Source organism: Lynx rufus, unplaced genomic scaffold (genome assembly GCF_022079265.1).
Source record: "Lynx rufus isolate CCGP_SWC_20201006 ecotype Redwood Valley unplaced genomic scaffold, mLynRuf1.p SCAF_1, whole genome shotgun sequence".
NCBI classification, from domain to species: Eukaryota; Metazoa; Chordata; class Mammalia; order Carnivora; family Felidae; genus Lynx; species Lynx rufus.
In genome coordinates this window covers 10,232,907-10,256,640 of record NW_025814823.1, presented here as the reverse complement: position 1 = coordinate 10,256,640, position 23,734 = coordinate 10,232,907, and the positions used below count along the sequence as shown (strand labels likewise).

Here is a 23,734-nt window from a genome sequence, read left to right as displayed (position 1 = left end):
GCTGAGGGGGACGAGAGGAGAGCTGAGGGACATGAGGAGAGCTGAGGGGGACGTGGGGAGAGCTGAGGGACGTGAGGAGAGCTGACGGGGGTGTGGGGGGACCTGAGGGGGGCGTGAGGAGAGCTGAGGGACATGAGAAGAGCCTCAGACTCCTCTCCTTTGTTGCCCAAACTGGCTGTGACATCCTGACCTCTCTTTTTAATGTTTATTTATTCTTAGAGAGAGAGAGAGAGACAGAGCATGAGCCAGGGAGGGGCAGAGAGCGAGGGAGACACAGAATCCGATGCAGGCTCCAGGCTCTGAGCTGTCAGCCCAGAGCCTGACGCGGGGCTCGAACTCACGGACCGCGAGATCGTGACCTGGCTGAAGTCGGACGCTTAACCGACTGCGCCACCCAGGCGCCCCTGTTTTATTTATTTTTGAGACAGGAAGAGACAGAGTATGATCAGGGGAGGGTCAGAGAGAGGGAGACACAGAATCTGAAACAGGCTCCAGGCTCTGAGCGGTCAGCACAGAGCCCGACGCGGGGCTTGAACTCATGGACCGTGAGATCATGACCTGAGCCGAAATCCGACGCTTAACCGACCAAGCCACCCAGGCACCCCTGACCTCTCCTTTGAAAAGCAAGTGAAGATTTATTAGCTTATGTAAGAAATGAGGAGCCCTGTCAGGAACATGATCTGTGTGGGCTTCAGCTTGGGGTTGTTCTCAGTGGCCCAACAGATCCCTTTGTAGGCTCGTTTCCGGGGGCTGGTGGCAGCCCCCGCCCCGCACGTGCCCTCCCCCTGACACTATGAAACAAAGCAAAGCCAGGACTGGCCACGTGTGGATTTCCACTTCCAACCCTGTTATTCCGAAGAGGTCTTTGTGTCAGTTTCTGTGAGGAATGGGGTTTGAAATCCACTCTTGACTAAAACTCTGGATAGCACGTGAAAGGGAAAAGACTCAATGCTCGGCTGCAGTTGAGATTCAGGAAGGTCCCAAGTAGGAAACAGGTGGAGGCAATGGGGCAAGGACCGGGAGACACCAGATGGACAGAAGGGAGCACCCAGGATGCTCGGGGTTCGTGCTGGTTTTCATGCTCGTGGCTGAAACAGGTGCTTCTGATTTCCAGGGCCTGTGTCCTCAGTGGGACAAAAGATACATATATTAAGGCTGACATGGGTCAAACAAGGAGAAACCCAACTTCCTTTGATCCACAGGACGTTCACCGCTGGACCTCTGCCTGCAGGCTCTCGTGGGACGCATGCAGTCACTAGAGGTAATTTAGGGTTCCAGTTTACTGCTCACTTTCCTAAGTTTACGTGTGGGAGAATGTTCTGCAAACGCAATGTCCGTCGTTTCCTTACATTTGCTACAACCGCTCTGCTCTCGGAAATCACTAGGGAACTTTCTGGGGCTAAGTCGAGTGATCTTTCGGGCCTCCTCTCTGCTGGTGGCTCTGTGGCACTCAGTGTCCCCCATCTGTTGCTCCCCTCTCACTGGCCCGGAAGCCAGCAGTCTGAAATCAGGCTAGGGGTGGGCGCCCACTCCTTCCGAGGGCTCTGGGGGGAAGATCCTTCCTTTCCTCTCCCAGCTTCTGGTGGCTCCAGGGGTCCATTGGCTTGCGGCCACATCTCTCTCCCTTTTTCACATCGTCTTTCCCACGTGTCCCTTGATCTCTTGTACCTCTCTTCAAGGACACTTGTGATGGCATTTAGGGCCCACCCAAATAATCTGGGGTCATCTCCTCCTCTCATGATGCCGAGTTTAATCACATCTGCAAAGACCCACTTCCCAATAAGGTCACATCCACAGGCTCTGGGGATTAGAACTTGCTAGCTCTGGGTGGCCATCATTCAGCCCACTACCGTGCCCCACGGTGGATGAGAAAAAATATTGCCTATGTCTTTCTTGCAATATTTTCCTGTCTGTGTTACACCAGAGAGAAATCTCCCAGATGAAACGTGCCTGCTTTGTTGTTGTGTAGGAATATGAAGCCGGTAATTAAAATTTGTAAGCCTTTCGAAATACCTCTGATGGTCATAAGGATGTCCGCAAATGACATCTTTCTTTGTGAGAGTCACCACAACAGGAGGCAGAAATGAAAGGGGAGACTGGAAAGTGTGTTTCGGGATGGGAGGTACGGGAAGGCGTGATACACTGAGCCAGACAAATTATTTCAGACTAGCATCTAAACTATAGAATATTCTCTTTGGGATCCTGGAACTGACGGGAAGGGGAGGGCAGGCCCAGGTTTAATCTGAGCAGAAAGGGCAAGAGGTGGTTTGAGGGATGGAGGGTAGAGGCTGGCCTCAGGGAGGGACCTGGGAGTAGTCAGGATTCAGGTAGGACAGAGTGGCTTCCAGGGTTTGGAGGAATATTCCTGTCCCCGTCCTGAATCTCACGGGCATCTGGCCAAGTATCTAGGAGCTATAGCTGGCCTCCCCTGAGTGAGCTCCTGGAGTGGAGAAAAGACCCCGGTTCCTCTTTGATGGTCCCCTACCTTCTCCCAGAGCATCCTGAGAAGACAGACAGATTGTGCTCCCAGGCTCAGCCAAGTGGTGCTACGCTGAGTTGTCCCAAACAGAGGAGAGAAGACAGTGCCGCTATTCTAATACCGCTGGTTAGAGACTGGGGTCCTGACTGGGCTTCACACTCACGGTGGGTCCCTCAGTCCAGAGTCCTCAGCTCCCTGAAACCTGGTGGTAAGACTTGGGCAGGAGAAGGAAAGACCGCTCAGGCTCTGAGCCTGTCATAATCCCAGCTCTGCTTCCTGGAAGAGTCCGTCTGAAGGACCACCAGTCGTCTCGGCTAAAATCAGTCGTCTTGGCTAAAACCAGTCATCTCAGCTAAAACCAGTCGTCTCGGCTAGCAATAAAATGGCCCTTGTTTCCATCTTCCATTATTCCCTGTTGTGGGTCTCCCTCTGGGATCTCACCAGAAGGGGGGGTTACTGGCCGGCCGAAGTTGGATCCCCCGGGGCCCCTGCTCGAATGCCAGGCACCATCAGCATCTCGGATTGTATCAAGTCTCATCCTTCCTACCAGCTGCCCACCCCACCTGCTGGTCCACGATGCCTCACGCTGTCCTTTACTTACAAAGGGAAGAGGACAGATGTAGGAATCTAGAGACATCATCGGTCCCAGACCTGGCTCTTGCCACCTTCTTGCTTATTATCCTGAGCAAGTCGCCTCTCTGTTATGGACTGAGTGTTGGTAACACTCCCACATCCATAGGCTGAAGCCCTGGCTGCCCTGTGGGGGTGGTGGGAGGTACTGCCTTTTGGAGGTGATCGGCTTGATGTGGGGTCAGAGGTAAACAAATCTGCTTAACGGTCATGAATCCAGCATTTCCCAAACTTACGTCAGCAAGGACCGGTGGGTAGTGGCTGGTTTATCTCCGCTCCCGTTGTGACCGCCAGTGGACAGGTGAGAAAGCAGGATTCTGGCTGCAGAGGTAGGAAGAGTGGGAAGGGGGGAAAGAAGAACCGGGTCAGAAAAAAAAGGCAGATGTTTTCCACTGCTTTGCCCCATTTTCTCCCAACAAGTCCAGACCCACTGGAAGTTGCACCTGGAGGTATCTGGAACCCCGCTTGACATGATTTATAAGATAGGGTTTTGTTTTGAAGGCCGCTGACTTCATATAATGGCATTATTTCCTCAAGGGATTAGTTAATGGAGGGAACACTGCCCTCAGCAAAACAGCATTAATGCAGAGCTCTCAATTTAAAATAGTACCAAGTAGGCAGGCTAGAACCCTGAGGATTAAACTCGAAATGTTATGGTCCAAAAATAAAGGATTAAAAATGAGTACTTCATTAAAATGGGGAGAGATCCAGTGTTTGAAGGTTTACATAAAGCAGGATGGGGAAAGGGGTCCGGCCAAGGTGGGTTGGTTGCTCAGGAGGCTCAAAGATTCCAACACGGAAGGGCAAAATGCGGGGGGGGGGGGGGGGGCGGTGCACACAGCTCCCCCTGCCCTTTGTAGCAGGTGAAGATATTCAGGCTTAAGGGATAAGTAGTAATATACTCTGGCCCATCCGCAAGCTGATGATAGAACTGAGAGTGGGTCCTCTCTGTGCCTCTGGAGCCTGGGTCCAGTAGGAAGGAGAAAACTCGGGATTTAAATCCATGTCAGGAAGAAGGGAAGGAAGGAGGGAAGGAGAGAGGGAAGGTGGGGGAAAGGCAGGCAGATAGGCATAGTTTGCTAGTCTGAGGTGGTGGGAATCAATTGTCTAGCTTTCGGAGACACGGAGAGGATTGTTTGTCTACTCAGCACCCTCCTCTTCTCCAGGGAACAGTCCTTGGCATCACGGTGGCTCTACGAGACCAGCCATTTTTAAAGGAACCAGGCTGCGGCCCTCACTCGGTCTGAGCCAAGGTAAGTGCTGACTCAAGATATGTCAGCAAGTCCCTTTGCTAGGGCTGTGAGACTTAGAACCCCAAGAGAACCTGACATCAGTCTCTCTGTGGAGTTCAGGCTACAAATTAAACCCAGAGACTGTTGTGGCCGTGTTTCCTGCACCGTGGACAGAACCGGTCTGCAGAGAGAGAGAGACAGACAGAGAACAGACAATATCACAGGGACAAGGATGGGACGTTAGCCCTGATGGGGCTTTTAAGTTCTTGGTCATAATGTTTCCCATGGTTCTACAAACCAACAAATTTCTCATTTTGCCTAAGCTTGGATTGCCTAACGGGTAGCCAGGAACCAGGAGGGATGCACCTTCCCTAGGCTGCTTCAAGGTTAAATGATGCCCATGAAGAGATCAGCATAGCAAGTGCTCTGTAACTGGTAGTCGCATCATTATTCTTTCTCTACCGCTGTTGGGATCTCTGAGGGGGCTGAGAGCTTTCAAATGGCTGCTTTAGAGCCACGCTTGGAAAGGACCCGGCAATTGGCCTTCTGATATTATTCCTGAAACTTGCTTTTCTCTACCCTGAGAGTCTGCGTTGTTGGTTAGAACTTGTGGCCTCTGAATTTTCTTGCGCCATTTACTTAACTGATAACCAGCCGCTCATTTAAACTCCCAGAACCTCACTTTCCTTGTTGATGAAATGGGATAATCACAGTACCTATCCATAGGGGTGTTATTAGGAATAAAGGAGATCATACGTCCAAGGTCTTAACTGAGGCTTGCCTGGCACAAAACAGACTTTCAAAATTGTTAGTTATTTTTTTTTACCAACAGCGTCCCTTTCCTCTCCATGGTCCCACCCCACCTGGGGGCAGGAGGTGTCGGGGACACCTGGGTCGTGACGGAGCTGCAGCCCATCGGCTCTGTGCTGTCTGCACTCAGTGAAATCGAGGCTTCCGAGGAAGAAAAACCTCGAATCTGACCCGTGGGCTTCACTTCAAGCTCTAATTGTTTTGGGAGGAAGCCCACATTGGCAGACATCATTTCTTGTTTTGTTCTTCTTGGGCCCCGTCGGGCAAAGGTTACTCTGAGTCAGTCAACTGGATTAACTGGGGAAGAAGAATTTGCCAAGAAAAGAGCACCCTGGTCTCTTCAGAGCCCAGACACGGAAACTGCTATGTGATCAGTGCTCCTTCTGGGCGGCTTCGCTTCCTCCTTTTTCCTGTGCAGGACAATTTAAATTCAACAAATCCGAGCCGATAATAGGCAAGTCTGGCTTCTCCCCGACAGCCGACATGCAGGCGACCTGGTGGCACCGGAGGGTCTGGTAGGTGCCGGGCCACCCCAGCTCAGGCGTTCTCCGGGAAGGCTGGTTCCTCTCCAGCGGCAGCTTGCAGGAGAAGGACCAGATGAGCGTGCGGATTCCTCAGGCACCTGCTGCCTCCCGCTTAACCGGAAGCCCCCCCTTCGGCACGGTGGTCCTTCCCATCACAGCACCGCTTCCATTAGCAAAAACATGCGCGTGCTCCTCTCTTCGATTTGACCCTCTGTCACCAGCTCTTCTCCCTCCTGCTGAATTTGAAACACCTTGGAAAGCCTTCTACTTCCGCCCCTCAAAATCCTTCCTTCCGTGGTCAAGTCCTTGCCACGGTCACCTCCCCCCAGACTCTGTGCCAGCACATGGAGCTTCTCACACTCCCAGAACTCCTCCACCTTTCTCTCTTGCCCTGGGCCTTGCCTCATGCTCCTCCCTCCCTCCCTCCGCCCTGCCTTTCCCTTTTAATTTCGGTAAGACACGCATAACACACAATTGACCATCTTAGCCTTCGTTAACTGCAGGACAGTTGGGTGGCGTTAAGCCCGTTCACCACCACCCATGACTGGAGCTCTTGCATCTCGATCCCCATTAGACATAACAGCTCTGTACTCCCCTCATCCCCCAGCCCCTGCACCCACCGTCCTACTCTCTGTCCCTATGAATCTGACTCCTCTCAGTCCCTCATGTAAGGGCAGTCGTACAGTCTTCGTCCTCCTGGGTCTGGCTGGTTTCACTCAGCTGAATGTCCTCAAGGTGCCTCCGTGCTGTAGCGGCAATTCCTTTTCCAAAAGTTCTCTTTCAATTGGCTGAGTTCTACTCAACTTTCAGGCCGGGGTGTGAATGCCTTTCCTCCAGGAAGCCCTCCCCTCCGTGGGCCCCCCACACTGATGTTCCCACAATGCTTTGCACCCCTGCTGTCAAGGGGCAGCTAAGCGGTGAAGGGTGGGGGAGCCTGGAGACTACCCCCTGCTTCCCTGAGTATGGACTCCTTCGGGTCACAGACTCCCTCCTACTCCCACCGTGTCCCGCACAGAGCGGTGCTCAACGAATAGTGCAGCATGAATGCTGAACAAACTCCTTGGAAGTACTCACTGATGACTTTCAGCAAAAATCTCGAGACCAAGCCTGAATGTTCTTGATCTACCAGGGACAGGAGGTACACTCACCTACCCTTTGCTGGAGCATGGTTGTCTCTGTGGGGCTATTCTCTGTCTCTCTACTGGATTCCGTGGCCTCGGGCGGCACCCCCTCCACATCTCTGAGAGCCCAAAGGTACCCTTTCCCTCTCTCCGCTCCATGCACAGCCACTGGGTCATCCGCTCGCCTTCCTGGTACCGTGTCTCTGGAGATGATTTCCCAGTCTGCCTCTCCCAGCCTCACTTTGCCCTACACAGCCTGGGAGCCATCTACTCTTGGCCACTTGGCCACCCCTCTCCGTGTAAGTGAACTCCAGCCAGCGTGTGTTTCAGCAAGTTAACACTAGCGCCATCACTCGGGCCCGCATTCAGGGGAGGACGCTTGATTCCACGATAATCTGCCCCCAGCCAACAGCTTCTACGTAGCGTCTGGAGCATTTTACAATTATGCTTTCCTTTCTGTGCTCAGACCCGAGCCCTTCTCTGCGGCATGGCCTTTCACAGAGCAGTGGTACCACGCGCCTGCCTCGCCACCGAACAGTGGTCTGACTTTGGGCAAACTCGAAGCCTCGGTTTCCTTATCTGTAAGTGTGGATAACACGTCGTACCTCTCCAAGATGTTGTGAGGACCAAACAAAATAATTTCGTGATTCCCACCTGACTGTCAGAGGTGGCCCCGGACAGAAGACCCTCAACATTTTTTGGCGTTGAGTAAGGCGTGTGCTATTGGAGAAGGCCGGGCCCCACTCAGAGAATGTAGGTGAGGTAGCACCAACGCGGGTAGTGCAGCGACAGGATCTTCTCCCTCCTCCTTGCTGCTCGTGGTCTCTGCTTCTTGTCCTCAGTGCTACAGCCAAGCCGTCCAGGGAAAGCGTCAGTGAGATTTGTAGGGGAATCCTTGCCGCTCCAAGGCTCACATACAACAGACGCCCTCCTGACGGAACTCGCGGATTGACTGACTGACTCTGTAAACACCTGCCAGATGCCCGCAGCCTCCCAACGATCACATCTGGCAGATGGCACGTCTGCTCCCAATGGCCGAGGGTTGAGTTGTACACTTAACAAGGACCTGCTGTGTGTGTTCCCAGACCTGTTTATGCCAGTGGGACATTTTACTGCAATTATATATTTATTTAAATGAGATGAAAATGTGCCCAAAACCTTGTAAGAACTGAGATGAATTCTTTGGAAAGACTAGAGGAAGGGTGATATTGAATTGAGGATAGATGGGACAACTTTTAAAGCTTGGCGGAAAATTCTAAAAAATCTAGGAGTCCGCTGTGCTCATATTGTTTTGCAAACACCTTCAGGTTCTTGCTGTACTTAAAAAAAAGCAAAAAAAAGGGGCGCCTGGGTGGCTCAGACTGTTGTGCGACTGACTCTACTCAGGTCACGGTCTCACAGATTGTGAGTTCGAGCTCCATGTCAGGCTCTGTGCTGACAGCTCAGAGCCCGGAACCTGCTTCGGATTCTGTGCCTCCCTCTGTCTCTGCCGCTCTCCCGCTCATGTTCTGTCTCTCTCCTTCAAAAATAAACATTAAAAAAAAAAAAAGCAAAACCTGAAAGTCATGTAACGGATTTAAGGAAGACTGTGCTGAACTCATCTCTTAGTTGAAGAAAAAGCCTTGGCCCAACATCCAAAGATTGGGGAATGGGTGTACATTTCACTGTTGCAAGTTGAAATAAAACATTTACTGTACGTACGTCGGTTCCCTGCCTTAGAAAACATACATTTTTCAGTAGCCCAGCAACCACAGATGTTGATCCAGTTGGATGAGAGTATTTCCACTGGTTCCCTTCCTGGTTGGGACCTTCGAGGCAGCCCCGCTCTGGCCTCTTTCCTTCACTGTTCACAGCTCCCCCTTTGCATTCCATTCTTGAGGCCAGTCAACAGAAAGAGGTAGAGAAACAGCTCTGTGTCCAGAGCCAGCTTCCATGCCAGCCCACTCGGAGTGGACGGAGCGAGTGTCGGTGGCATCTTACTGCTGGCTTATGCTGTTTGGAAGCCTTGCCCGCCCCACACCCATAACACTCTCCGGTGATGGACTGCAAGGTGTCCCTCAAAGCTCAGATGTTGGAGCCCTAATCCCCAGTGTGATGGTATTTGGACACGGGGTCTTTGGGAGGTAGTTAGGGTTGATGAGGTCATAGGATCGGTGCCTTCACAAGAAGAGGAAGAGACATTGTTCGTGTTTCACCCCATGAGGACACGGTGAGAAGGTGGCAACTGAAAGCCAGGAAGAAGGCCCTCACCTGGAACAGGATTGTCCAGAACCTTGATCTCAGACTTCCACCCTCCAGAGCTACGTGAATGAATGCCTGTGGCTTAAGCCGCTCAGTCTGATATTTTGTGACAGCAGCCTGAGCAGACTAATGCTCCCAGGAGGGGAAACTAAAACCCAAGCAGGTTCTGCGAAGGTGAATAAAGAATGACACCGATTCTGCTGCTGCCCACGATGACAGTGATGAAGACGCTGGTGATGTCAAACCCCACGTGTCTGAGGACAGAGGATCCCCTCCCTTTCCCTCTCCGGACCTACACACTGTCACGCTCACCAGCTCGTTGGATTGCAGACCCACGTGGGAGATCTCCATGTGTATAACAGGAAGTTTAAGTGACTTGCCTGAGGTCACACTGTTTTCAAAGACAGACCTGTAACTCTAATCCTAGTCCGTGTCATTTTCCAACTGGCCAAAAATTCTCCCAAAGCCAACTTTAGATTCGTGGCTAAATGATGCCCATGATGGATGGTGTTTCTGTGTGTGATGCTCTCCAATTTTGATAGCATCTGAGACATGTTCCTATGTGACCCCCTGAAACAGAGATTGCTAGCTGTCTACCGAAAATCCTTTGTTCCTTTCCTCCTTGGTTACAGAACTCTGAACTCCTCTCGCAGCTAGGTGTGGCCCACGTGACTGCGTTCTGGCCAACAGGATGTAAGCAGCAGTGTATGGGACCTCCTAGAAAAGTCCATAAAGGTTGCTGATCTGGCTGGGAGGTGCCTCCCCTTTGTCTTGGACGTCTGTCCGCCATGCCTCTGTTTCTTCACACTGTCTGGAAGGTGGGAGGCCCTGGCAGCTATAAGGTGGTAGGGAAGACAGAAACCGGAGCTAAGTAGTGGGTAGAAGTATGAAGAAGGGGTCTGGGCTCCTGATGACCTAGAGCCACTGCACCAAGGAACTGGGCATGGCGGGATGGTGTCGTCACTCACACAGCCCCACGGCCTAGATCTAAATCATGCAGGCAGGATGTTAAACTGGTGAGATTTGAATGGTGACCTCATTATACTCACAGGCTGCGGGGCTTAGGGACAAGTGACTCATGCTGATGGCAGAGTAGCCCAGGATGCCTCAGCCAGGACAGGCCGCCTTACTTCAAGGGGGCCCTCGCTTTGACCTGGCTGTTCCTGTTCGGCTCACCTGCCATTGCAAAATGCATACCATTGATTTATGTCTTGTTTCAGTTCAACTTCAAGGATGGAGTCTTCTGGAGAGCAAGGCTTAGGCGTTTTTTCAGGCCGGAAGAAGGAACACTTGTGGGAATGGGAACCCAGGAGCATAATGGTGACAAGGAACAGAGATAGCTTGTCAGTTACATGCATTTTTCTGTGTTGGAACAAGACACAGGCTGGCTGAATCCGTTAGAAAACAAGAGCATTTTCCCCCGAGCTTTTACTCAAATTTGAAACCACCAACTCCTATGTGATATTTTCCAGGTGAATGATTTTCTGCATTCCATCAACTTACTTCAGTTGTGGTTGTGTTTGATCTGCTGGTATTCGGGAAGAATCGCTACTGACACCCAGAATCCAATCAACACATTCGGTTTTGCAAAACAGACATTCAGAGAAACAACATTTTTAGAGCTGGAATAAAACTCACAGATCAGCTAATCCCGCCTCTCATTTCACAGATTAATGGAAGTGATTGCTGGAGGTCACGCAACTAATGAAGGTGAATTTAACAGCAGAACTCAGGCGACCCTACCTCATAAACACTTTATTCTGCAATTTCACAGTTTGGGGTCCCATCGAATGGTCCAAATACACTATATAAGGGCTCAGGTTCTTTCCTTTTGCCCTATTTCTCTGGGAAAGAATTTGCAGACTGTTTCCTGGGGGTACCAGCAGTCAAATTGGACAGAAAAATAAACACAGATGCACCTAATGGTCTACCAGCGAAGACCAAAATCCATCCTGGAACGGACTGCCCCACTCTCTTTCACCCTCAGAGAACCAACATCATGTCAATGATCTGTTTTGATTTCTGGAACCGAGCGGCTTCCTCCCCACCCTGCCTCTTCCTTTTCCTCCTCTTCTCCCTCTTCCTCCTGCCTTGCCCTCCCTCCGCTCCCTTCCTGTTCCTACATTACACTTGCAGCGGGATTTCTCTCTAAGACTGCCTTCCAGCCAAGCACTCGCCTGGCTTCTGAGCACATCAGCATTTTTCCCTTCCTCTCGCCTTCCTCTCTTCCCTCCTCCCTCTGGGCTTTTGTTTTCAAATGGCGGGCCCATCAAAATTAATGAACTCATTTATTTGCTCCGTATCAAACGCACACTGAAATTATTGTATTTCTAAATAGACCAATGGTGCTGGGTAGACACATTCTGATCTCCTGAGGGCTACCACCGCACCTCTTTGTTACCTTGGGAATGCTTATGAGAACAGGATCGTGGAAATGTGAGAGGCCTCTGACAAGACAGAAGGTTTTCTTGATCTATGCCTGCCCAGTCCCTTTATTTCCTATTTTGAACGTGTTTGGGGCTCTACACAAAAGTCAGCGACGAGGTCATACCGTGTGATCAGTATTCCAGGAGGCTGCCAAGGAAAAACCCGAGACACATTATTTTGCTGGCAGAGCAGGTGTTCTGCTTTGAGTTGTAACATAACCAGTGAGCAATAGCTCATGAAATGACCTTCTTTTCAATTTATTAAAGGGCAAGCATTTCTTGGAAATCCATATATTTTCACTAAGCTCTAAATCAAGACTGCATCTACCAGGGCCCTCTTAAAATCTCTTTCTCCAGTTTTGACTTTCATAGACTGGGGCACTAACCCATTCATTTCTTCCTTTCACTTGGAAGCCAAGCTTCTGTGTGTATTTCTTAATAGAGAGTGTGTGCCGTGGGCTGAATTTGCAGTGTCTGTCCTTCTCAGATGTGACAGCTGGGCTGAGCATGATCCTGGGTCTCCTTACATTCCAAGGCCATGAATAATTGCCTTTTTATCAGTCAAAGGAGGACAAAGTCAAGCGACGCTAGGGGGATGAGCTTCAGTCATTCCCACAGATGCACCCACAACCACCCCCTCCCCCACCCTACCTGGTCGGAAGCACGATCTCGGGACACACTTTAAATCTCTATGTTTACTTGTTCTCTGGGTCATCCCCTGACTCTTTCAGTCTGCAGTTTGTATTCCATGCTGATCTGCCTGGAAGCCACAAAATCCGAAAATGCAGGTGAATTGCATGGACCAGGACCAACCTTAGCCTTTTCCTCCACCACACTGTCTCGCTCCTCCTTTCCTTTGTGCATAGCAGCAACATCCCCTTCCACCACTGGGGGAGCAGGCATGCTCTGGGGATCTGTCAAAATTTCATAGGGCACTCTAGGGTGGCTCCGGGAGGCAGGAATGAAAATATCCCAGGGGCTATGCTGCCCAAAGGTTCCTGGAGGAATAGAGACAAATAAGCATAGTACAGAAGCTAACCTATCTTCTAATCAGAGCAAAGCTTACTGCTAAGGTTGTTAGGTCAACCTAATCAAATTTAGTTCTGCTTCTGTGGTTCCGTAAGAAACAACTCCAGGGCAGTTGGCTCTGGAGACTTGAGCCTGGAATGCCTCCTACAGAATGCATCACATGGGTGCATAAGTTACTCAGTACTAAACTAAGGACGGACAGGATAAATTCTAAATAGTTTTAGCACTTGCTGCAAGGAATATCAGCTAGGGACACAAGCTGACCTGCTGAAATAGGTACAGAGTCTCTGTACATAGTGAGTCAGGTGAATCTCATTACTTTAGCCCACTCAGGCTAGGCCCTTCCCTGTGTTCTGAATTGTTCCAACCAAGATATGACCCTATGATAACACATTTCCTTACCAAACTCACTGCATTGAGTCTAGGTGAGCTCTCTAAGTTGAAATGTCTTTAATTTTGCCAATTTTTGTGAACGTAGGCTGACGTTAAGGTATAGACCGAATTTTGTTTCCTGCAAAACTCACATGTTAAAGCCCCACCCCCCAGTGCAACTATATTTGGAGATAAAGCCTGTATGGAAGTAGTTAAGGTTAAAACGAGCTCATGAGGGTTGGACCCTGATCTGACAGCGATCTGATAAGAAGAGACACCAGAGCCATCTCTCTGCCACGCAAGGATACAATAAGATGGCCCTCTGTAAGCCAGGAAGAGAGTTCTCTCCAGAACCCGACCGTGTCAGCACCCTGATCTCAGACTTCCAGTCTCCAGAACCATTCTGATGTAGGAAAAGAAATGCCTATCGTTTCAGTCACCCAGTCAACAGTATTTGTTAGGCAGCTTGAGCTGACTAATACACTTGGCCTTAGAGAAGATACGTAGCCCTGAACTGAGACTGAGGAGGCAGCCAGGTAGGATATTCCATACCTATGTACGCCCCATCTCTGCTCCATAGGCACATGGTGCAGTCAAGGGAGGATGAGAGCAGAAACTATTCTTCTATCAGCTCTAAACTAATGAGATAAAAAGGGAGGAAAGATGCTCCAAAGCTGTTCCAGCATGAAAGGGACATTGAATCAATATGTCAATGCTCCATTAATGATGGTTGGAATGTAGAAGGCAGGTCAATCTTCTGAATTATCCTTGGTACCATTCTCTCCCTACCTCCTACCACATCACACCCTCCAAGTTCTCCAGCGCCAGTCCCAAGATATCAAACAAGATACGCCGAAAACCATCTTATGGGTGATGGGTCTGGGGGAAAGATCAAGATAGTGTAAAGAACAGCCCCACCAGAGTTCAGGTTGTGCCCTTAGCACTGACTCCTTTCAATTCAGTAAGAAAAAAAGGTGGGGGGACACCTGCACCTGGGTGGCTCAGTAGGTTGAGTGTCTGACTCTTGATTTCAGATCAAGTCACAATCAAGTCAGGTTCGTGGGATCAAACTCCGTATCAGGCTCTGCGCTAAGCGTGAAGACTGCTTAAGATTCTCTCTCTCTCCCTCTGCCCCTCTCACCTGTGCTCTCTCTCTCTCTCCTCAAATTAAAAAATAAATTTAAATTTAAAAAGTAATAAAAAGATTAAATTTACCAAGTGTCTAAACTTAAAGGAAAATACCAGACCAATTCACGGAAGACGATGATCCATTTGCAAGAAAAATGAAGACTTCCAATGGCTTCCTTTAGTCCTGTGCAAGCGGTACATACATCTTGTTTTCCCCAACAGTAGGATTCGGGATTACAATCCCATTTTCCTATTGTGACTAATTCAGAGGCCTTTTGAGAGGGTTGATTTGATCAAAGCAATGGGAAGTATTTTAACTCTTACAAGTTCTGGAACTCTAAAATAGACGGTACTCATGACGTCACAACACTGACGTGGGCCGTGCGGAAGGTCACATCTAAATCAAAAGAAAGAACACGCCTGAGTACAGTGGGAGAGTTAATCACCACAATGTTAGATGCCATACAGCAGTTTCATGGGATGGGGTCAGATCTGGGTGAGTGTCCAGCAAGGGAGCGGTACCGGTGTGGCAGTCATTGGTTTTGCTACACTAACTGCTAAGTGTTTATTGAGCACCTAACTACGTGAAAGACCCCATGCCAGGTCCAAAGACATATAAAATGGGTCCCTTGCAAGCTGCTTATGCTATGGTTTCCCTCAGTGCTTAGGGTTTGGAAAGCATGCAGGAGTAGACAAGTAATCAAAAGTGATTTGTAAAGCAGCCTGGCAAGTGCTATGCACCCAGTACTTGGAATAGAAGTCGGAGGCTAGGCAGGTGGCTCTTACTTCTAAATTCCAATTTCTCTTGCTGTAGCGTTTAAACTTCTGTGGGGAACACGAAAAGGTGACTAAATGGAAGTCTGTATTTACCTCTATATTGGCCTTCCAGAAACGTGTTTATTGGGATTCTATATAGCCATTTAAATATGTTAGATTCTAAATATGCCGAACGGAGTTACATGTGCTTTTTTGGAAAGTTGTCTAAGGGATGCAAAGGTAAAAAACAAGTTCTGGAAATTATGTAGTGGGATATAGGTGCCCCTGTATATATATATGCATAGAAACTTTCTGAAAGAAAATTAAGATTCATTCACAGTGTTCCCAGGAGGCAGAAATGGCAGGTCAGGTGGTAAAAGAGGTCAGAGTAGCAACTAGTGCTTTTCGTTTTCCATTCTTTGGTGCTCTCTGATTTTTTGCTAATCTTGAGCATTTTTACAATTGTATGAGAGGGTTTTAAATTTTTAAACATTTTTGTACCACCAAAGCAATGTTTCCATAAGACAGAATTTCTGGAATACAGATTTCCAAAAATAAAAAATAATGCACATTTATAACCTCATCTACCAAGAGATAACATTTGTGAAAGCCTTGGTGTGTGTCTTTCCAGACTTTCAATCTTCCACGTATTTCTTCGTTTTAACAAAGAATCATGCTCTCTTTATTTTTAAGATTCATACTTTAATGTTGTCTTGCGATCTGAATGTTTTCATTTAATAATTTACCGAGAATATTTTTCCTGTGAATACACCTTCATTTACAGCACTGTTCTTCAAAGACTGGATGGTATTCCAGTGTATTTGTCATACCATCATGTACTGAATCAATCCTCCTTATGTTGGATATCTAGGTTGCTTCTAATTATTCTCTTTCTCCCTTACGAACAATGTATTGATTCACCTGATAACTAAATCTTTGTGCGCATGTCTTATTATTTCTTATGGCCAAATGCTTAGAAGTAGGATTGCCGGTTTGAAGCTTTCGATATGTAGAGTCAACTTACCCTTCCGATAGCATACACCAATTTGCTTCCTAGCCAAGAGCATATAGGAGTGCCCATTTTCCTGTATCCTTGCCAAGCTAAAAATATTTGTTTCTAAACCCATTCTTAAAGGGTTTTATAGACCGCCTCCCCCTACCCCCCATCCTCACTGGTACAATTCCATCTTACCAACCAGAATATTAAGTTAAAACTGAAGCTGTGCTCATTATGGTATTTAACATGAAGTGTTTATTGTCTACTCTTGGGGGACTGCAGCTCGGGTCCCTGCAGGCCATATGCTTTGATGTCATAGACGTGCACAAAGCCTTCCTCATCGGCCACGTAGGCGAGGGCATCTCTTGCTGTCACTGCGATGCTGCTGACCTGTGCTTTGTCTCTGGACTGAAAAACACATGCACATGGTCCATCACACACACACACACACACACACACACACACACGGCCCATCACAGATGCACACGGGGCCCATTGCCGATAAAGCTGACTTGTCAGACAATGGCAAGTGGAATGCTGCATCCCATTTGCAGTAAGAACTCATCACTGTGCCTGTGTTAATCTTTCAGCAAGATAGGGTATGCTATATAGATAATCAAGCTAAAAACTTGGAACCCAGAAGAGTCGCTGTGTTGCACAGTCAGGCTAGTGTCGATAAAGAAAAAAACAGGGGCGCCTGGGTGGCTCAGCTAGTTAAGCGTCCGACTTCAGCTCAGATCACGATCTCACAGCAGTGAGTTCGAGCCCCATGTTGGGCTCTGTGCTGACAGCTCAGAACCTGGAGCCTGCTCTGGATTCGGTGTCTCCCTCCCTCTCTGCCCCTCCCCTGCTCGCACTCTGTCTCTCTATCTCTCTCAAAAATAAATAAACACTAAAAAAATTTTTTTAAGGAAAAAAAACAACAACAAACCCCAAGCGTGGAAGTTATTTCCAATCGACTGTCCAACTTATAGGAGTGAGGTTTGCAATGGGACGGGCCCCACCGAACAGCCTCCAGAAGGTGACAGAACCTGTGAGGAGAGGAGAGCAGGAAGACCACCGGGGGTGTGCACTTCGCCTGTGCCTCCGAGTCTCCTGAGACTTTGCTGCCAGGCACTGCAGGCTCGTGACACCAGGGGCCTCTTCTTATATCCTTGGCTAGAATTATCTGTGAATATAGGGGAAGAGGGTCCTCTTCGTGGGTTTTGAATCAAAGGGCTCAGTGGCCTTTTCTGTCTCCACTAATCTAGGCAACTTTCCTGATGAGAAGGGCAGATTCGGCTATGGAGGAAAGGTCTGGAAGTTAGAGCTGTGGCAATAATCAGTGCGTGTGTGTGCGTGCGCGTGTGTGTGCACGCACATGCATGTGTGTGTAAGTACTTATTTTAAACACACTGTGGGGCCTGCCTAGTCAAAGGGATTCTTGGGCCGGGGGGGTCTTTGTCGCCTATCAGCGACAATTCTTGAATGTGTTTTACACATGGGTGTTCATGTAGCAAGCCTTTGTGAAGTGGGGACCCCATGCGTATCACTTGCTCTTGGGAGTTCCCTAAATTATGAGGTTGAAGTTTCCTCCTCTTAGGGCCAAGGGGGCTCTGTGATCCCACCAGGCAAAGCAGAAGCCATGGATGCCTCAGTGTGGAGGTGGAGAGGAGAATCCAAGGGCATCTGCAGCTTTGGGGCTGGGGCCATGGGTCCAAAGTCCAGAGGACATAGCCTCCCTAACTACCTAACGAGAACACGAACGACCACCCCGGGATCCGTACACACAACTTGAGCTTCCCCTCTGCAACCGGAACACAGGTGGCTGGCTGTTTTCAACTCATAATTTTAATTAAAATCCTGGAGCTTTGGAGCAGGACTGTGGCCCACTTGTTACATTTTACTAAAGCCTGAGGGTCATGTCATTTGTGTAACGTCGCCTCACTAGTTAGTGGCAGATCTGGATTCAGAAGCTCGTCCTCAGGCTCTCAGGGGAGCCCTGGCTTCTTCCTCCTAAAACGAGCAGGATACATAGCTGATCTACACTTAGGATGCTTTGTTCTTCTTAAGGCTCTTCCATCAGGCTGCCTGTGCTTACTCGTGGCTCTCCCCTTAAAAGGCTGTGCTTGGTGTTCATTTAGCCTGACTACATGATGTCCTCGGTGACCCACTTCACTTGTAGAGGCCTCTGAGTGGGCAGCTGAGGCGAGGAAACTTGATTTGGAGGAAGTGAGAGTCAGGCCCTCACTCCCTGGGTGATCACCTCCCTGGCTGGCAGGACCGGGGCCAGAGCAGGTAGGGTAAGGGCTTTAGTCAGCCTGGGCTCCAAGGACAGAGCGGCTGGAAGGAGAGATAGCAGAGGTTGTGGAGGGGAGTAGTGAGTGCTTAGGGACCCTCCCTTTCCAGATCCAGGCCTGCAGTGGCCAAATATTAGAAAAGAGCAGCACAGCCCCTGTGGGAAGCTACTCTTACCTTGGGGCCCATTGGTGATTAGGGAAGTGGCCACTGATTCAAACTTGGCTGCTCGAGTCTTCAAGAGGGCAAGACAGGAAACGCTCCGATCTGGGCCTGGTGACCAGGGAGAGTTTGGGTGTGCTCACAGCCCTTTCTCCCACCTTCTTCTGTAGGTCTGCCCCCCAGCACACCCCCTCCCGCACCATGGGCCTGAAGCAGGAGCTGTGCACACAGGGGCGTGGACATGCTGGCGTCCTCGTTGGTTAAGAACCAACGCAGGTAGGGCCGCCTGGATGGCTCCATCTGTTGAGCGTCCGACTTCAGCTCGGGTCATGATCTCACAGTCCATGAGTTCGAGCCCTGCATCGGGCTCTGTGCTGACAGCTCAGAGCCTGGAGCCTGCTTCAGATTCTGTGTCTCCCTCTCTCTCTGCCCCTCCCCCCTAATGCTCTCTCTCTGTCAAAAATAAATAAACATTAAAAAAATTTTTAAATAAAAAGAACCAACCCAGGTAAAGTCAGGTGTGAAGGCAGATGGCCCTGGCATCGCCCAGGACCCTAGGACTTTTGGAGAGAAACAAGGATTTGGGAGGCTTTGCCCAGGACTTTACAGGTGCTTCTCAAGAAGTCCCCACTCCCTAGAAATTCTTGGATTGAAATAATATGAATTAACCATTATGTCACCTCTTACATTTACCAAGATATAAAACCATGTGAAATCCTATGGTACTGGATTATTAGTCCCATGGTCAGAGAGAAAGTGGAGACTTAGAAAAGTCAAAAGCTTTGCTCAAGGCCAAAAAGATGTCCATTCTTTCATTCACTTGTTTTTGATGAACATGTGTTAAATCTTTGGTACAGCCCCGACATTGTGCTGAGAGCAGTGGATAGAAGGAGAGGCAGAGGGCCACACTGAGGCAAAAGAACTACTCCCAGGAACGAACAGGATGGCAGCTGCTGGCACATGCAGGACGGGGCTGGTTGTGTATGGAGAAGGGAGAGGTCAGAGAAGGCGTCTGAGGGGAAGCAGCATTGAATCTGGAATCTTGAAAGATGTCTCGGGCACTGGGCAGAGAGGGCTCTCTAGGAAAAGTCGTCAAACTCTATCTTCTCTGTACAGCCAAGGGTTGGGATACGTTCTAAGTCCACCTCCCTGCTTCCTCCTGGTCTTCCACTCCCCCTGCTATACTTTAAGCACCATCGACACAGGAGCCACATCTGTCTTTTTTTTTAAGCCACTTATCTGTAAATCCTCTCACCATGCTTACTACATAGAACTCAAATATTTGCTGTTAAATAAAAATCCTGCAAACTTACTTAGATGAAACCTGTGAGAACCACAAAGAACGTTGCTACTTGAGGTTGTGGGCAAGGAGCTCTCTTTACGTTTTTCTCCTTGAGTCTGTGGGCATCGGGGTACGTGGCCCAGAATGAAGGTGCCATGAATGGTCTCATGTAAATAAGGGGCTATATAAATAATGCGGCTGGTGCTGAAGTTAAATACAAGGGGTGCTGTCTCACTACCATGGGGGTACCCATGAACCAGGCTGTTAATCATTCAGCAATACTTATTTTGGCCTCTGAGCTCACCACAGTGGACATGATAGACTCAGGCCATGCCCTCAAGCAGAAAATGATTATAATTAGGATTATCTATTTAATGGACACTTTCTATGTGCCAGGCACTGAGCTAGGCATGTTCTCAACATTCCTGTACTTTAATCATCACAACAATCTTAGGTGGACATTATGTTTCTGATTTGACAGGTGGTGAGACTGTTTTAGAAAGAATTACATTGCCTAAGGCACACAAATTAACACACAGAAGGGCTGAGATTCAAACCCAGATGTGTTCACATCCAAAGCCCATGCCCTTGATATTGGATTTTGTAGTTGTCTTTGGAAGGCTGAGGATTCTTAGAAGCAGGATGGAGGGTCCACCCACATGGCGGTATGGCTCTTGCCCGTACCCAATGCCTGGGATATACCTATAGTGATTAGGCTAAGTGTTACCTTACTCTCAGTTTATCAGGTCCTTGGGATTATTGACACAAGGGGGGGACAAGATGGGGGGCAGGTAAAAGAGGGGGATATGCAGCAAAGATAAAGTCCCTTCACTTTGCCCACATTTGTCCTGCAGAGGGCCTGCAGTCCCAAGAAATGGGTCTGCATGTCACTTCCCTACTTTCCTCAGGGAGAATTTCACTTCCCTAAACCTCAATCTTCTTCATCTGTGATATGGAGACAATACTTCCTATTTCATAGAGTTTGGCCAGGAGTAAGTGAGACACCATGTGAATTGTGCTACATGACCTTGCAGTGATAGCTGAATGGGGACGATGAACCTACAGTTCATGGCACAGAGACGCTCAACAAATGGCAGCTTTCATAATCATTGTTACTGAACTCTCTGGCCTCAGTTTCCTCATCTGTGAAAACGGGTACAATAGCACCTATCTCTTAGGGTTAATGTGAATGCTAAATGAGGTAAAATATTAAAAGCACTCAGGAAAATACATACAGGATTAAATATATTATTTATATAATATTTGTATATTGTTATATTAATTATAATTCTATTATTAAATAGTAGATACTATTTAAGTTATTATATTTATGAAATATTATATTGTTATAATAGACAAATATCATTATTTACAAACAAGAAAATATTATTATATTGTTTTCCTAGTTAAAAAGCCTTAGTATCTAAGAACTAATAAATGAATTCAGCGTAATAGCAGGATACAAAGTCAACACACAAAAATCTGTGCATTTCTATACACAGACAAGAAACACTCTGAAAAGGAAATTGCAAAAACAACCCCAGTAGAATAAAAAAGAATAAAACACTTAGGAATTAACTAAGGAAGTGAAAGACTTGTACAACGAAAACAACAAATAAATTCAAAACATTTATTTATGTTATGAAAGAAATTGATAACCTAAATAAATGGAAACATATCCATGTTCATGGATTGGCAGACTTAATATTGTGAATACTACCCAAAGTGATCTACAGACTCAATGCAATCTCTATCAAAATCCCAATGATGATTTTTGCAGAAATAGAATACCTATCCTAAAATTCGTATGGGATCTCAAGGACCCCGGATAGCCAAAATTTTTTCAAGATTTTTTTAATCTTGAAAAAAAAAAAAGAGCAAAATTGAAATTCTCACACTTTTTGATTTTAACATTTACTGTAAAACCACAGGAATCAAAACAGTGTGGTACTGGTATAAAGACAGACATGTAGATGAATGGAATAGAATAAAGATCCCCAAAATGAACCCTGACGTTTATGGTCAAATGATATTTGACAAGGGTGCCCAGATTGTTCAATGGGGAAAGGAGAGTCTTTTCAACAAATGGTGTGGGGAAACTGGAATATCCACATGCAAAAGGATGAAGTTGGACCCTTATCTAACGCCACATACAAAAATTAACTCAAAATAGATCAGAGGACTAAACGTAAAACCTAAACGAGAAAAACTCTTGGAAGAAAACACAAGCCAAAAATTTCATGACGTTGAATGTGGCAATGATTTCTGGGCTATGACACTAAAGGCACAGGGACAAAATTAAAAATAGACAATTTGGACTTTGTGAAAATTTTGAAAAATGTACATCAGAAGACACTACCCAGAGTAAAAGGGCAACCTATAGAATGAGAGAAAATATTTGCAAATCACATATCTGGTAAGGGATTCATATCCAGAATATATAGAGAACTTCTAAAACTCAACAACAACAAAAAAACCCCAAACAACCTGATTCAAAAATGGGTAAAGGGCTTGAACAGATGTTTTTCCAATAAAGATATACAAGTGGCTGATATGCACATGAAAAGATGCTCAACATCACTGATCTTTAGGGCAATGCAAATCAAAATCATAATGAGATACCCCCTCATACCCATTAAGATGACTATTAAGACAAACAAACAAACAAATGAAATAACAAGGGTTGGTGAGAACGTGGAGAACTTGGAAACCTGTGCACTGTCGGTGGCCATGTAGAATGACAGAACCACTGTGGAAAACAGTACAGAGGTTCCTCAAAAATCTAAAATAAAACTGCCACACGATCCAGTAATTCTACTTCTGGACGTATACCCAAAAGAACTGAAAAGCAGGGTCTTGGAGAGATACAGGCACACCCATGCTCATGGCAACGCTATTCACAGTGGCTAAAATGCAGAAGCAACCCAAGCGGCTACTAATGGGAGAAGGGATAAGCAGACTGCAGTACATCCACAATGGAATATTATTCAGCCTTAAAAAGGAAGGAAATTCTGTGATATGCTACAACAGGGTGAAACTTGAGGACATTACATTAAGTCAAATAAGGCAGTCACAAAAAAGACAAATATCGTATGATTCCACTTACACGAAGGACCTATGGTAGTCAAAATCGTAAAAATAGAAAGTATCATGGTGGTTGCAGGGGATGCGGGGAGGGGAGAATAGGGACTTAGTGTTTAGGGGCGACAGTTTCGGTTGGGGATGATGAAAGGTTCTGTGGACAGGAAGTGGTGATGGTGCACAGCCACGTGATTGTGTTTAATACCACCCAACTTTAAGTTTTGGTGTGTGTGTTTTACCACAATAAACAAAGAGGAGGAGGAAAGGAGGCAGAGGGGAGGGAGGGGGAGGAAAGGGAAGTGGAGGAGCAGAGAGAAAAAGCCTTAGTCTCCCAGTGAGCTGACTGCTTTCCTGGATTTTAGCCTGGTTGAAATCTGCCTCTCTCTTTCACTCTCAAATTCTTTCTCTTTGTTGTGAAGGAAGATGTAACAATCCCAAATGTAAGGAAGAACGAAGCTAAAATGTTGGAAAGTCAGCAGAAAGGATGTGTTTCCAGCTCATTTGGCTTTGCCTGCTCAATCGCCTCTCTCTCTCTCAGCTCCCCTCTCTACTAAGAATGACTTCAGAAGAATTGTCCAGACAGTTTTCCAAATAAGATGATGACCTCTTAACCAATCCCATGTGAAAAAGACCACTGGGTTCTTTGACCTTCCAGAAGAGCCAGGACTGCTCTTTCCTGGAAGGGTGGGGAGCTTTCACATACTTTCACCTCGTTTTTTGCAATGTAGAAATGTGAATTATTGGTAACGATGGCTGGCTTTGCATTTGGGGAGCAGAAAAGGAGTTTCTCAAAGCCAACAGTCACATAACTTGAAGCAATAAATGCTGCTGCAAACAGGGTTTTAAATTAGAGCTGCTGGCTAAAAGGTCAACATCGCATTCTTGGCCAGTGACTTTATTTTCATTTTAATGGCAATGAAAATAATCTTTTAGAAGGAAATGCCATCACTTTTTCCCCAAAGGTTTTTAAAACTTTTAGGCACTCTGGGAAAGAGCTTCATAGAAGAATCTTTTTTGTTATCGTAAAGGGGGTAGGAATAGACTGGATAATAAGTCTATAGGTAAGAATTTCTTTTTAATCTCATGGTGCTTAGTGGTTTCCGTTGCTAGCCACTGCCTTCCGGAGTGTCTCTCTCGCAGTCCAGAGGCTGATCACATTGCTTTACCATTATTTTACTTACTGGGCA

At 47.5% G+C, this 23,734-nt stretch overlaps 1 protein-coding gene across 1 annotated transcript in view; it reads right to left on the bottom strand.

Annotated features, from left to right (window-relative positions):
• Positions 1-5,522: 5,522 nt before the first annotated feature.
• LOC124508290 (uncharacterized) overlaps positions 5,523-23,734 on the bottom strand; it is a 43,758-nt gene continuing 25,546 nt past the window's right edge. Inside the window, exons 12-20 of the mRNA XM_047074684.1 lie at positions 23,251-23,375; positions 19,498-19,582; positions 18,200-18,295; positions 16,706-16,776; positions 16,012-16,153; positions 12,277-12,461; positions 10,214-10,326; positions 8,525-8,669; positions 5,523-5,729 (exon numbers count right to left, since the gene is read on the bottom strand). Of these exons, the coding sequence (XP_046930640.1) occupies positions 5,523-5,729; positions 8,525-8,669; positions 10,214-10,326; positions 12,277-12,461; positions 16,012-16,153; positions 16,706-16,776; positions 18,200-18,295; positions 19,498-19,582; positions 23,251-23,375 (1,169 nt within the window). The remainder of the gene's footprint in view (positions 5,730-8,524; positions 8,670-10,213; positions 10,327-12,276; positions 12,462-16,011; positions 16,154-16,705; positions 16,777-18,199; positions 18,296-19,497; positions 19,583-23,250; positions 23,376-23,734) is intronic.